General features: G+C 42.8%; 1 protein-coding gene across 1 annotated transcript in view; it reads right to left on the bottom strand.

The window, feature by feature from the left end:
- SND1 (staphylococcal nuclease and tudor domain containing 1) overlaps positions 1 to 12,787 on the bottom strand; it is a 419,471-nt gene that overhangs the window by 144,141 nt on the left and 262,543 nt on the right. The window contains exon 15 of the mRNA XM_067746913.1: positions 3,673 to 3,814. Within this exon, the coding sequence (XP_067603014.1) occupies positions 3,673 to 3,814 (142 nt within the window). The remainder of the gene's footprint in view (positions 1 to 3,672; positions 3,815 to 12,787) is intronic.

The raw sequence follows: 12,787 nt of genomic DNA, 5'->3' as shown, positions 1-12,787 counted from the left end.
TCGCATTCATTCTGCCTCCGCAGGGTCACTGCCCTAGCAAACATTTACTTGTATCCTTTCTGAGTTCCTGTTCAGACTAGTGCCTCTCAAGTTCCTGATATCTTCTCACTTCATCTCTTTTACATCCTCATTAGCCAAGGAGACTTTGTTGAGTTTTACAGTCTATAACTGGCACTTTGAAGACAATAGGTATACTGAATAGCTTTTCCAAGTATCCATACCACGTTCTGCACCAATCCTAAGAATTCGTTATAAAAGTACTCAAGATGCTGACATCTTCAGAATGTTCCCTTGACCCTTTAGCATTCACTTTTCTGTACTCCTTTTTCCATTCTATTAGACTGCTGTGAAGAGCAGTCTATTTTAAATTGTTCCTTATTGCCCACATTTACTCCCCAATCGTACTGACAAAGATCATCTGTGACTTACCAATTAATCAATAGTATAAAATCACTCCCTAGTTCTTAACTACTTGATCTTTTAAGGTAAAACCCGACACTGCTGACTCCTTGGAATTCTCCCCTCCCTTGGCTTCCAGAAGACTGCTCTCTGAGGATTCACCATCTAATCCTCTGACCACCAACGATCTGTTCCAAGAACCTACTCTTAGTGTCGCCCTTGCTGGTGGACATCAAAATCTGCCCAATAACTCAAGCCTTGGACCTGTTTACTTTCTTTCCCATACTCAATGTCATCCCCCATCCTTGACCAAAAAACCTCAGTCATTCCTTGAATTAGGAAGTCTTCCTCTTAAATACTCTTCCAATCTCTCCTCTCCTCCATCACCAGATTTCGGGCCTCTATCCCTCTTGCTTCTTAACCACTCTCCCAGCCTCCAGCCTCACGTATACCAATGTATCTACCAAAATAAACTTTCTTAACACAAGTGTGAGCATGACACACGCTCTGATACCTTGAGCGCCTCTGAGGGTCCACAATATATTCCACAGAAGACTAGCTTCCATCTGTGTTTCCAGCCTTACCCTACTCTTGACTCTTCATACCCCACCAATACCAAAGGATTCATGGTTTCCTGGACACATCAGAATGCATCATACCTCTACATCTTTGTATACCTGCTGGTACCTCTATCTAGAATATTCCTCTCTTCCTCCCCTCCCGTCCTGTCCTTACAACATTGCAAACTCCTATTTGTCCTTTAAAACACAGCTCAGATACACAATCCCTGATCTCCACCTAACCAACCATTCTCTTCTCTGTGCTACTTCTGTGCATTGTAAATAATTCTATTTTCTCACCTAACACCCAACACTACAGTTTGTTCATGTATCTGTCTTCCCTCTAGCGCTTAAGACCTAGGACTGTGTCTTACCAGGATGCAGAGTTCCTTGCTCCAGACTCAAAGAGGAAAGCCAGTAGCTTTTCTTTTAGTGAGCATTTTGCTTAGTCAGGAGGAGGCTAGGACAGCTCCTAGCTCCTTCTCTTGATTTACTTGAATTAATGGGGAGGTCAAAGTCTCTGTGGTAGAGCCACAGGTACGTGCACACATACTGCACAACTGTGCCATTCTGTGCAGAGTTAAGGAAAGCTTTCGTTATGAATTCACTAAGTCTTTGTGAGAAGAACAGGAAGGAAACATTTATTGATGATCTACTTTATGGCAGGCTTGCTCTAAACCTTTATACATCCTGAGCGGCAAGAAACTTTCTCCAGTTAACTGATGTGTAAACTAACGTTTGAAGTGAGTCAAAAAAACAAAACAAAACCCCAAAAAAACAAACCTCCCTAAAGTCCCCTGCTTGTACAGAACAGAGCCATGATTCAAACCGACGCTGGCTTTCTTTTCCAACTTTTCAATGTCCTGTATCCCTGCCAGGTTTCTAAAGAAATCAGAAGATGCATAATACAACTGCATAGAGTACGGCAGGAGAAAAATGGAAAAGCTTATGTTTCTACCAGGAATTTGCTTCTGTAATCTATCTTTCACAGTGTAAGTTAACTCAAGCGATGCCTTTTGAATTGCTAAGCTCAGAATAATGCCAAGTACACAGAGGAACCAGCTGATGCCCGAGTTGAGTGATCAGGCTGCTTGTGTTTCAGCAAGGTACCACCAGAAGGGTTCTGCAGGAAAACTCCAGGCAAGACAGGTTTAAAGCTCTGAGCCGGCTCCATTCAGGTGGTTTTAAGTTTGGAAGCCAGAACTTCAATGTTTTCTTTCCCCTATAGATCTGCAGCCAGGTTTCCAGGAAAGAATAATACTGTTTCTCTTTCACACCTCTGGGATAAAGCTCTGCCAGAAGGATGCTTTTGTTTTGCAGGCAGAGAGCAAAGAATGAGTTGAATATATACCTCAAACCCTGTAACAAGAATTCACTGCTAAGAAACTCCTCCGCTACAGAAATCTTAAGAAAAAGGGCACAAATGGCTCCATGAAAGGACTCACACACACTGCCACTCTGCCCCTCAGTTTACTTACAACTCATATTTGCAGACACGAGAGCACAGCCCTTCGGCGAGGTATGGACTTCTTGCGGCCTTTCTTCTCTAGAGCTGCCCCTGAGCTGCAGAAAGCCTGCAGAGCTGGGCAGTGATCAGTAACCTCTTAAGAGAGCTCAGGAGCCTCACGGAGCAGTGAGGGCCAGGCACCAACAGTGAGCTTCACGGCTTTCTGCTAGATGAGTGACTAATCGCACTTAACAATCCATTTAGTTGGGGCCTGAGGGAGACCCTTATGGGGAAGAAACCGTCAGTGCCTTCGAGGAGAGCAAGGCTGGGGCGATCTGACAGGGGATGGCAAACAGGGCCCCCAGTTCTCTTCCCCCATGGCAAATTCTACCCCAGGATTCAACAGAAGTAGTGCTAAGGCAACAGGCTGGCCTCAGAGGAGGTGGCGTGCAGTGGGTAAACACAATGCAATACAATCTTTGGGAATGTATATCGGGGTGGGGTGACCTTCTCCCTCAAAGACCACAACTGCGAAGTACTGATGGAAATAAATAACTTTCTTGTCTGCCGGCAGGGAAGAAATGAAATGCTCTGCTCCTTGAATGCACACACGTAAATTTCTCAAAGAGCACAGTTCACACACAGACTTGCTGGCTTGTGAAATGTTACTAGATAAGACAGGATAAGAAAGATGGACAGTCAGTCAGCAAAGTAAAGGAGGAAGGCTTGCCCTGGCATGGCACCCTTAGTGCAAGAGGGAAATACCAGGGACGCAGGGGCTTGTGAAGGTAATGTCACATCTGGGGTTTCATAAAGGATTTGGAAAGAATAAAAGAGCACAAGTGGCACTGCCTGTGGAGCTACAAGGGCAGAGTGTCTCGGCGCCTCTGTGGCCTTGCCCGTGACTAACACAGCAGGGCGGTCCATCCCAAATGGGCAACACCAACCGTGAGCACTCCATCATTAATGTTTTCCTATGTCTGGAATTTCCTTCACTCAGGCTGTGTGAGGATACGGGCTGTCTTGTTAGCTGTCCTGCACTCCTACGTCCTGTGGTTGGCGGGAATGAGAAGCAGGACAGGACCAGTGCTGGGTCTGCAGTAACAGCAGGATCAAACCTAGGAACTCTGTGTTCACATCTCAGTTAGAGGCTGAAGCACCTACATGGGCTCCAAGTCCTGTAGAAAGGAGGGCATGTGACCTCCAGGGATGACTTCCGAGCTCCAAGAAGAATTTTCAGAACAACACATAACACAGAAGACTTACCTGCAAGCAAGAAGGTGATAAGGCAAGTTTCCTTTGGCAAATACAGCTTGAGACGAGACCCACTGAACACATACTCCACCACGGCTTCAGAACGACCTGCCCGCTGAAGGAAGGGCAGAAACTGCTTTGCTTTTTGGGTGTCCTGGGGGAGAAAAGAAGAATCGTTAGAAAAGTAATGGAATCTAGGTAAATATTTCTTTCTCTCTGGTCTAGGGCAAAAAGTCTGGCAGACCACAGGAAGCTGGGCGAAAAACCCTAGAATATCAGACATTTCTGAAACCAGGACAAAAACAAGATACCGATGTGGCTTTCATAGGAGAAATATAGTTAATCAAAAGCTTCCAGAACATTCTCACTCTCTTCTCCCCTCTGTTCAATTACTAAAGTGGATATAAAAGTTAGGACGGGGCTTCCCTCGTGGCGCAGTGGTTGTGAGTCCGCCTGCCGATGCAGGGGACACGGGTTCACGCCCCGGTCCAGGAAGATCCCACATGCCGCGGAGCGGCTGGGTCTGTAAGCCATGGCCGCTGAGCCTGCGCGTCCGGAGCCTGTGCTCCGCAACGGGAGAGGCCACAACAACAGTGAGAGGCTCGCGTACCGCAAAAAAAAAAAAAAAAAAAAAGGTTAGGACTGTGGCCTGAAATGAGAATTTCACTCCTCTGGAATAGGAAAAAGAGCTCTTCTTCCTTCTACATAAAATCGAGGGGAGAAGACCAATACTCACCTTCTTTGGAGATTCATCTAACCTTTAATTTTCATTTAAAAACCCCCAAACGAACAAAAAAACCCTGTGACACCCGGATCCTGATACAGCCCCTAAAGCCCTTTCCCAGGAAACCCAAAACAGTTCGTCTTCAAACCTTAATAGGCTATGTTTTCCTAACAAGGAGGAGAGCGCAGCCTTCTTTGGGCACCGATACCGCAAACCCTGCTCCCCACGCTTTTGAGGGATGAGCCAGGACCTGGGTCACACTGCTCCTGTTCCCAGCCTGGGAAATCTGCAACTGCAGGATGTGAACCACAGGGACCAGTAAATACTGCATCATGTCAGCGCAAATTACAGAAACAATAAAAACACATGAAACTGCACAGGGCTTTTTAAACTTTTTTCACACATCAACACAAACTGCATGCATTCCACCCTCAAGAGTGCCAAATCGTGGACCTTCTGAACCTCAGAGCTCCTAGCTTTGGAGGAGCTAAGAGCCATCAAGTCCTTTCAGTCTCTCAAGCTAATTAAACAGATGACAGAGTAAGCAAGCATCGAAGTATCACACGGCACGTGCTGGGGGACTAGTCACTGGATGAATTCAGGAGGTTTTCAGCGCAGCCAGCCCACTGGCAAACTCCCTCTGAGGACAGCAAGCTCTGCACACTTTCCTGACTCGGATGACATAAGCCGTCTGCACTCGCCAAGCTCTTCCTTCCTAACTCTGAGCGGCAGAGCTATTGCACCTAAATTCATGCACATGAGACAATGAAAATTTAACAAGCCATCAAGTATTTGAACATCTTCACAGCAGCCAAAGGGGCTCCTCTAATTCAGAAGCAGTGAGGTAGGCTGGGATGAAAACAATATTTATAGTAATGAGATTCATCCTTCCCTTCAAACAGATTCCCAGAGAAAAGGAGAGGCAGTCATCAATTCTCAGTGTTTCTAAGGGCACATTGGTAAAAGGTAAGGTAACAATGAGCTTTAGTGGGTTGGAAACTCCCCCAATGAACACTTAAACAAATACGCATTCTACTATCCACACACAGTGGGAAAATGCCTTTCTAGCAGTTGGCTGAAGTCCAGAACAGCCAAGCAAGACAAATGCTCCATGGGAAAGAAGGCACTACTACCTGATTAAAATCCTCTTGCCATACTAGAATAAATCTGGGACATTATTCCTCAGCTGAGCCAATAAGTCAACAATTATCAAATTGATTATCACAAATCATTAGGCAACTTAAGGTCTCTAAAGAGAAGGCCTTCCCTCAAGACTGCAGTAATCTATATTTTTCAGAAATAGACATTTGCTCATCACTGTCTCCTGGACGTATTTACCTGAGAAAAAGATGCTTACAGGAATAAAACAGCACATGCACAGGTACACCTTTAATGCAGCGGATTCTCCTATTTTGCTAAATGATTACTTAGTTTATCAAGAGACATACTTACTTAGAGAATCAAGGAGAAACGAAGGGGCCCTACTATTAGCTATGTAAGACACACAGACAGAGAGACAGACAGACAGATAAAAATAAACCAATGGATGTTCCTCACTCCTCCTAAGTCTCAACCTACAACTTAGTCCTATTCCAGAAATACAAAGGAGGACAGCAAAGAGAATGTGACATGCCATCGATTATGACAAAGATTAGAAGTGAAAGCTAACTGTGACAGTCGAAGGCATGAAAGCAAATTTTAAAAGCCCACCACAACTGGCCATGTCTCTTTCCAGAGGCAAAACTGTAAGATAAGACATGGAGCTCCCCATCCTCTTGAGGCAAATGCTCCAAAGGCCTGGAGCAGGTGATATACCCGTGGACCACCTGTTAAAGGAAAAGATGGAAATCTTGTCCAAGGTGGTAGAGTTTTAGAAATAAAAAATTCTTATAAAGCCAATTAAATTGAATGTAATCACCAAAAGATATCAACTCTTTCAAATCTCAGTCACAGGCAGGCAATGGTGTCTGTCTTTCCTTGTCATCTCAAGCTGTTCCTTTGCTTGGCAAATTCCTTTTCAATCCAAAAATTCTTGAAACCTTTAATATTTGTTTCAGTGGCTCAAAAGAAAAGACTGGCAAGGCAGATTGACAAGTTCCCTCAGCTGATGTAGCTGTAAGTCATTCTCTGCTAATTTAGCTATGGAATTTTGTTTTTTAAGGAATTTTGATTATTAGAAAATGGACTAAATGCTATGGCTAAATGACTTGCCTTCCAAAGAGCCTGTGAATGTATAGCAACATGCTAGATTCCAATACTCATTTCTAAGGTTACAGCTATAGGTAAATAAGAGAAAGCATGACTATGAGAACCAGTATAAGAGAGTCCAGTTTAGGCCCTCCTGAGGGGTTGAAGATGCCAGGTGGATCTCAAGGGTAGCCAAGTGATCAAGTTCAAAGCATGTCATTAACAGGACATTTAAATTTTTCTTCCAATAATGCAAAGCAGAACCTTCTAAGACTTAGTGAAGTGACAGATTTCCTTGTAACTCCAAACATATTTTTAAAAATAAAGATTAAAGGCCTCAAATTTAAAGAGATAACAACATTGAGACTTAGGATGCTCACTTCAAGGTAAGACTATTAAATATCAAATGTTTCTGCTTAGAAGTCTAGTTGCAAAGTCCCTCATCTTCAGGTTTTCTATGCTGTGGCTGGTTTACATGAGGTCTGGGAATCTATTTGCCATAGTTGCCATAGTTGAGTTACACAGTCTCAAGGCTTTGAGAATCCATGTAGATAAATTAGCTATAGTTTTGTTTTCTGTACTAACATTCCCCTCCACTGGTGTAAATAATCAAGAAGTAACTGCAGTGCTGAGCAGATAAGTGTTCTTTGTTGCACTGGCACTTTTCACATTACCTGTGCTCCAAAACAAACCAAACGTGAGTATTTTCCTGTACTCCTAGAAAAGCTAATTTAAGGTTGTATTAGCTACATTTAACCTGCTATTGTGGGTGGCATCTCTTTAAGGAATGTTTCTGCCTCCTCAATGCACCTTGAAATTGAGAAAGTAATGATGTAACAAACATGCCTGGGGTGACTTCATTTCAAAGAATGTGAATATCTATACTTCAAACTTACAGGAGCAGGGTTTTGAAGGACGCTGAAGAAAAGCAGGATGATCCTTAGGGAGTGGAAAAGGTTATAAAGACACCTTAATCATACACTCCTACTCTGCCCTCACTTCTGGATGGTCAGGCTAAATTTCTTGTAAATGTGGGTGCATGTGTCAATGCCTATAAAAAAAAAAATCCCTACAGCAGTGAGACTGCAACTTACCTCTACAAAGTACCCTCCTGTGTAAGCAAACACACATGTTTGAAATAACTGAATACAATGAATTACCAAGTTTGGGAGAGTGGGAAAGTTGTGAATGGGAGTGGGGTGGGAAAGAGAACAAGGAAAGCAGAATCCTTATATGGCAGGCACAGGACAGAGGTCCACAAGAACACTACTTACACAGCTAGGTCCCCTGCATCCTTGAAGAGCAGAACTTACATAAATCAAAGTTCTCTGAATTCTGGAACTGGGATTTCGGCTGTCCGTTTACACTAGATGTTAGCAAAGTGAATTCTATGATTTTTCCATTGAAAATAGCCATACAGTAGGCATTAACGTGGTTAGGACTGGTGAGAGGCAAACCTCATGGCACACAGAACAGCACAGGGAAATGGGAATCAGTAAACTTATTAGTTAACAATTAACCACTCAGGATTATCATGTGCAAGTCTCAAATGGGAACTGTTAATAATGAAGCTCACTAATTAGTTCCCATCATCACAATCACTCTTTGATTAACATCATAGGAAAAAGAACTAAAACCAAATACATGCAGAGCTTATAATGGTACCATGGGGGTATTCAACTCCACAAGCACTTGAGAAACTGAACTCGAAAGAGGCCCATCAAACGTGATGAAGCTTCCTGCAGGTATAGTTGCGGCCTGAACTGCCCACTCCAGCAAACCAGGAGCGTTTCTCCCCTAAAAGAGCTGACAATCCTGTATCTATAGGACTGACCTGAGGCTCGAGGACTCCAGAGCACAATGCTGTTTGGGTCCAACCAATCTTAATATTGAAGCAGCAAAGTCTATGTGTACAAGAGGACAGATGCAGAGAGAAAAAGAGAACATGGAAATCAGAACTTACGGCTAAGGGTACTGAAGCAAACACACTCTGTTATTTTAAGCTGTATTGTGGTAATTCATCATCATAGGTATCTATCTTGTCAGGGCTCTCCAGACCAGGTGAATTACCTCTGCAACTATGTGGAAGACAAATCACAACTACATCCCTGACCAGAAAGGCAAAAAAGTCATCCATCACCGCACACTGTTCCTCCTTCCCAACCACAGGGCTCTACTGGCCCCATGTGATATTCCAATTCACACAATGAGTTTATGATTCTCTTTGAGGAACGAGCTGCATAGCAAGATAATCTCTTGACATAAATGGGGCCCTGAGAGGAGATACTTGGGAATAGGCCCAGCTCCAACATTACCACAAAGCACTTAAACATTTGAAGCTCCCCTTCCCTGGCTGGTTATCAATGTTTCGTGGTGAAGTGTCTGTAAACGGGACTGGTAGAGGGTGTAAACATCAGTGAGGTGCAAGTTTAACAGGAATGAAGTGAACACAAGAGAGAACCCTAGAGAAAACCACTCTGGGAAAAAAAAATTATAAAGAAACAAACCATAAGAAAAAACAGGTGCTGAAGCTGGGCCATCAATAATCTTTCCTCAAGTGTCATCTATGGTTTAGTTTCTCACAGTGTTTAGTTAGCTGGCACAGCACCTCACTCAGGCTCCAACACGTCAGAAAGTAGGAGAAATCGGGTTTCAGGCTCCGGGCTCCATTCCTGGGAGCATGAAGCAAGAGGACATTTGCAGGAGTCCTAGGCTGGAAGAAAGCCCTAAACTTGGGAGGCTGCATTCTAATCGGGAGAACACTGAGAGAACATGACCTTCAGTTTTCTTCCCTGCTTCTACTTCTTTACCAATTATTAAGGGAGGGCAGCCTAAAAAAGCAGAGAGCGCCAGTGTGGTGTGCCTCCCACACTGTAAGAAGAAAGCTGTTGACCATGTCCTTTGTGTCCCCAACATGGAGGGGAAAATGCCTCCGCCATCAGACTTGAAACGTTGAGGATGCGCCTGACCTCTAGAGCCCTGCAAAAGACACGTGTCTATGAGTATTTTTATTTGGTTGGTCTTGCCCACCATCTATCTCTGTTCCATGAGGTACAATACTGAGAAAAGAAAGCAGGACTTGGCAAATGTTAAGAAGAGAAGCACATTCATGTGTTTAGAATGAAAACATGCAAAGCAGCATCCCAACAATCGTGGCCGTCCAACTAAGAGCAAGTCAAATCCTGTTACAGAGATTAGAGGATCCCCAGAATATGGCCTGGACTTCATCTGTCATCACTCCAAGCTGGACATAACTGAAATCTCCCTCAACAGGGCTCTGGATAAACAAACTGTAGTCCACTCACATGACAGAATGCTACTCTACAATAAAGAGGAAGTAGGCAACAACGTGGATGGATCTCAAATACACGACTCCATTTCTACGACAGTCTTACAAAAGTTAAACTGTACGGACAGAAAGCAGATCAGTGGTTGCCATAGATCAGGGGAAGGGTTGGGGGTTGACTCCAGAGGGGACGGAAGCATTCTGGGGGATGATGAAAGCCTCTTTTCTTGACTTTGGTGATGGCTTTGTGTATACCTGGTTATCTAAACTCCATAAGTTACACCTAAATTTAAAAATAAACAAGAAGGGCTTCCCTGGTGGTGCAGTGGTTGAGAGTCCCCCTGCCAATGCAGGGGACATGGGTTCGTGCCCCAGTCTGGGAGGATCCTGCATGCCACGGAGCGGCTGGGCCCATGAGCCACGGCCACTGAGCCTGCGCGTCCAGAGCCTGTGCTCCGCAACGGGAGAGACCACAGCAGTGAGAGGCCCGCATACCACCAGAAAAAAAAATTTTAAGCAGAAAATAGTTTGGATGAGAAAGCAAGGGGTTAGCAGAGCGTAGAAAAAAAATCTTAGCCATTTCCCAAAAGCACCATAAGAAAGTATCAATTCTTAGGCAATGGCTAAGAGAAAGCATGATGTCATCCCTCAGTTGGCTATACAGAGGAAATATTCTCATCAAATAATGAAAAGGGTACTACTAAGTACATATGCCTATTGACATTTCTTTTCTACCTTGAAATAAAATCATTCTGTGATCCGGATTAATGTGAATAAAATAATACCAAATTCCCAATCAAATGAAAATTCTGTACAGGCTCAGAGATTATTCTTTTATCAAATGACTTTCAGTTTCCCAAATTTAACCAGCTGAAATTATGCTGTGAGAACTATTCAATTTAACCTTTAGAAATGCAGTTACAGCCTCTGAGCGGGAAAAATCTGCATTTTATCACCAACAGGAAATACAATGCCCTTCCTTTATTCTCTAAGACAAGAAAAAAAAAAGTCTACTTATAAGTTTAGTATAGAAAGTGCAGATGGTGGTATATCTGTGTCTCAGATAAAGAGAGCAGATGTAAATCTGTATCTACTTAGGATAAGGTATCAACTTTTACCAGTATGCTCTCTTCCTTTCTTCAATCCTCTTTCTTTAGCGTGGATGACCAAGGCAGGGCCAAGCCACATCCCTCCTCAGGTCTGCTATTCCACTCAACTGTCTCAAAGTTATGGCTCATGATTTGTGGTGTTCACAAATAAACTCCACCTTCTTCCCATCCACTATTTCATCCCAAACTGCCCCTATTCCCATTTCTACAGACTCTAGCTCTCCAACAGATTACTATTACAATTCTTGGTTAAACTGATATTCAGCGTTTCTAAAATCACGACTTTTTAAATTACAGCCCTCCCTGGAGCGCTCCCATCTGCCTATTGACCTCTGCATAAATGGTAACCCGTGGGGCCTGCTACACAGCAGATGCCCTGGGCCGACCCTGGAAATTCCCTTTACATCCTTTCCTAGGTTGTATTTCCTGAATCCATGCCTTCCGCCATAAAAACCTTCCTCCTTACAACCTTTTCCTTAAAAAAAAACAAAAAAAAAAACACACAAAAAAACCCCACTATATTTTCATGGAGAAAATGTCTTATCTTGGGTCAGTTAAGTAAATACAGGATTGCTTTTGTAGATTTTGTAGATTTTATGCGGGCGAAAGACTTTCCTATTCATGAGAACATTGAATCAACACATAAATTCTTTTCATTATCTACGAGCATAGCAATACACTATATTTCTGATACCACTGGCTGCTTTAGTTATATGAAGAAAACATTTTACTATGAAACTTAATTATAACTGCTCAAGAATATGGACATAAGAGACAGTGGTCTAAAATTACCAATTTATAACCAAAAAAAAGTTTAAAAGGGAGCTTAACGCACTGGAAGGCATACCTTCCAATTATTTTCAGGTTAATTATTTCTCAAAAAACATGTAATTTATCCGAATTGTAGAAAAACCAATTTATATCACAGACAATTACATTGATAAGAAAATAGTTAAAGATAGCATTACTATTTTAAATTGGTAAAGATAAACACAATCAATAGGGATGTGAAAAAAAGGCCATTTAACTTTTTAACAAGTCTGCTGTTACTTTTCTAAGAAAAAAGGATAATAAATTATTGTAGGAATACCACAATAAACATCTCATACGTTACCAGAAGAAGGATGTGAGAATTGTCTAAAAACATAGCTTATACCTGTATGTGACAGTAAGAATATGGAACAAAGCACTCAACCAGCATCTGAAACTCTGGATTATCAATTACAAGGCTATGATTAAAAAGTAACATACAGGTGGCGCAGTGGTTGAGAGTCCGTCTGCCGATGCAGGGGACACGGGTTCGTGCCCCGGTCCGGGAAGATCCCACATGCCTCAGAGCGGCTGGGCCCGTGAGCCATGGCCGCTAAGCCTGCGCGTCCGGAGCCTGTGCTCCGCAACGGGAGAGGCCACAGTGTTGAGAGGCCCGTGTACCGCAAAAAAAAAAAAAAAAAAAAAAAAAAAAAAAGTAACATACAGGTCTGAAGTACAATTTTTTCTTTAAAAACTTTAGATTGATTTTTATCACTTCTAAGGTCTCTATATGCAAGAGGTGAGAATTTATTACAGAACCACAAAAAGGCTTGAAACATATAATTAAAATAATACGTGCAGAGTAAAGAATTTAAACGATAGTCTGACAAAGCACAAGTTTTCATTTCATGGGCAAATCAAGAACTCAGAGGCAAGGAAATTGATGCCATGCTAAACTCTGCCCCAAATGAGACAAGAACACACAACTTCAGAAAAGGATGGAGGAGGAAAAAAACACAAAAAACCAAGCAATCTATGACATAATATAAAAAATGAAAATAAATGTTAAAT

This window comes from Pseudorca crassidens, chromosome 8 (genome assembly GCF_039906515.1).
Source record: "Pseudorca crassidens isolate mPseCra1 chromosome 8, mPseCra1.hap1, whole genome shotgun sequence".
NCBI classification, from domain to species: domain Eukaryota; kingdom Metazoa; phylum Chordata; class Mammalia; order Artiodactyla; family Delphinidae; genus Pseudorca; species Pseudorca crassidens.
Note: the sequence above shows the minus strand (reverse complement) of the source record. Positions and strands in the feature narration are given on the sequence as shown.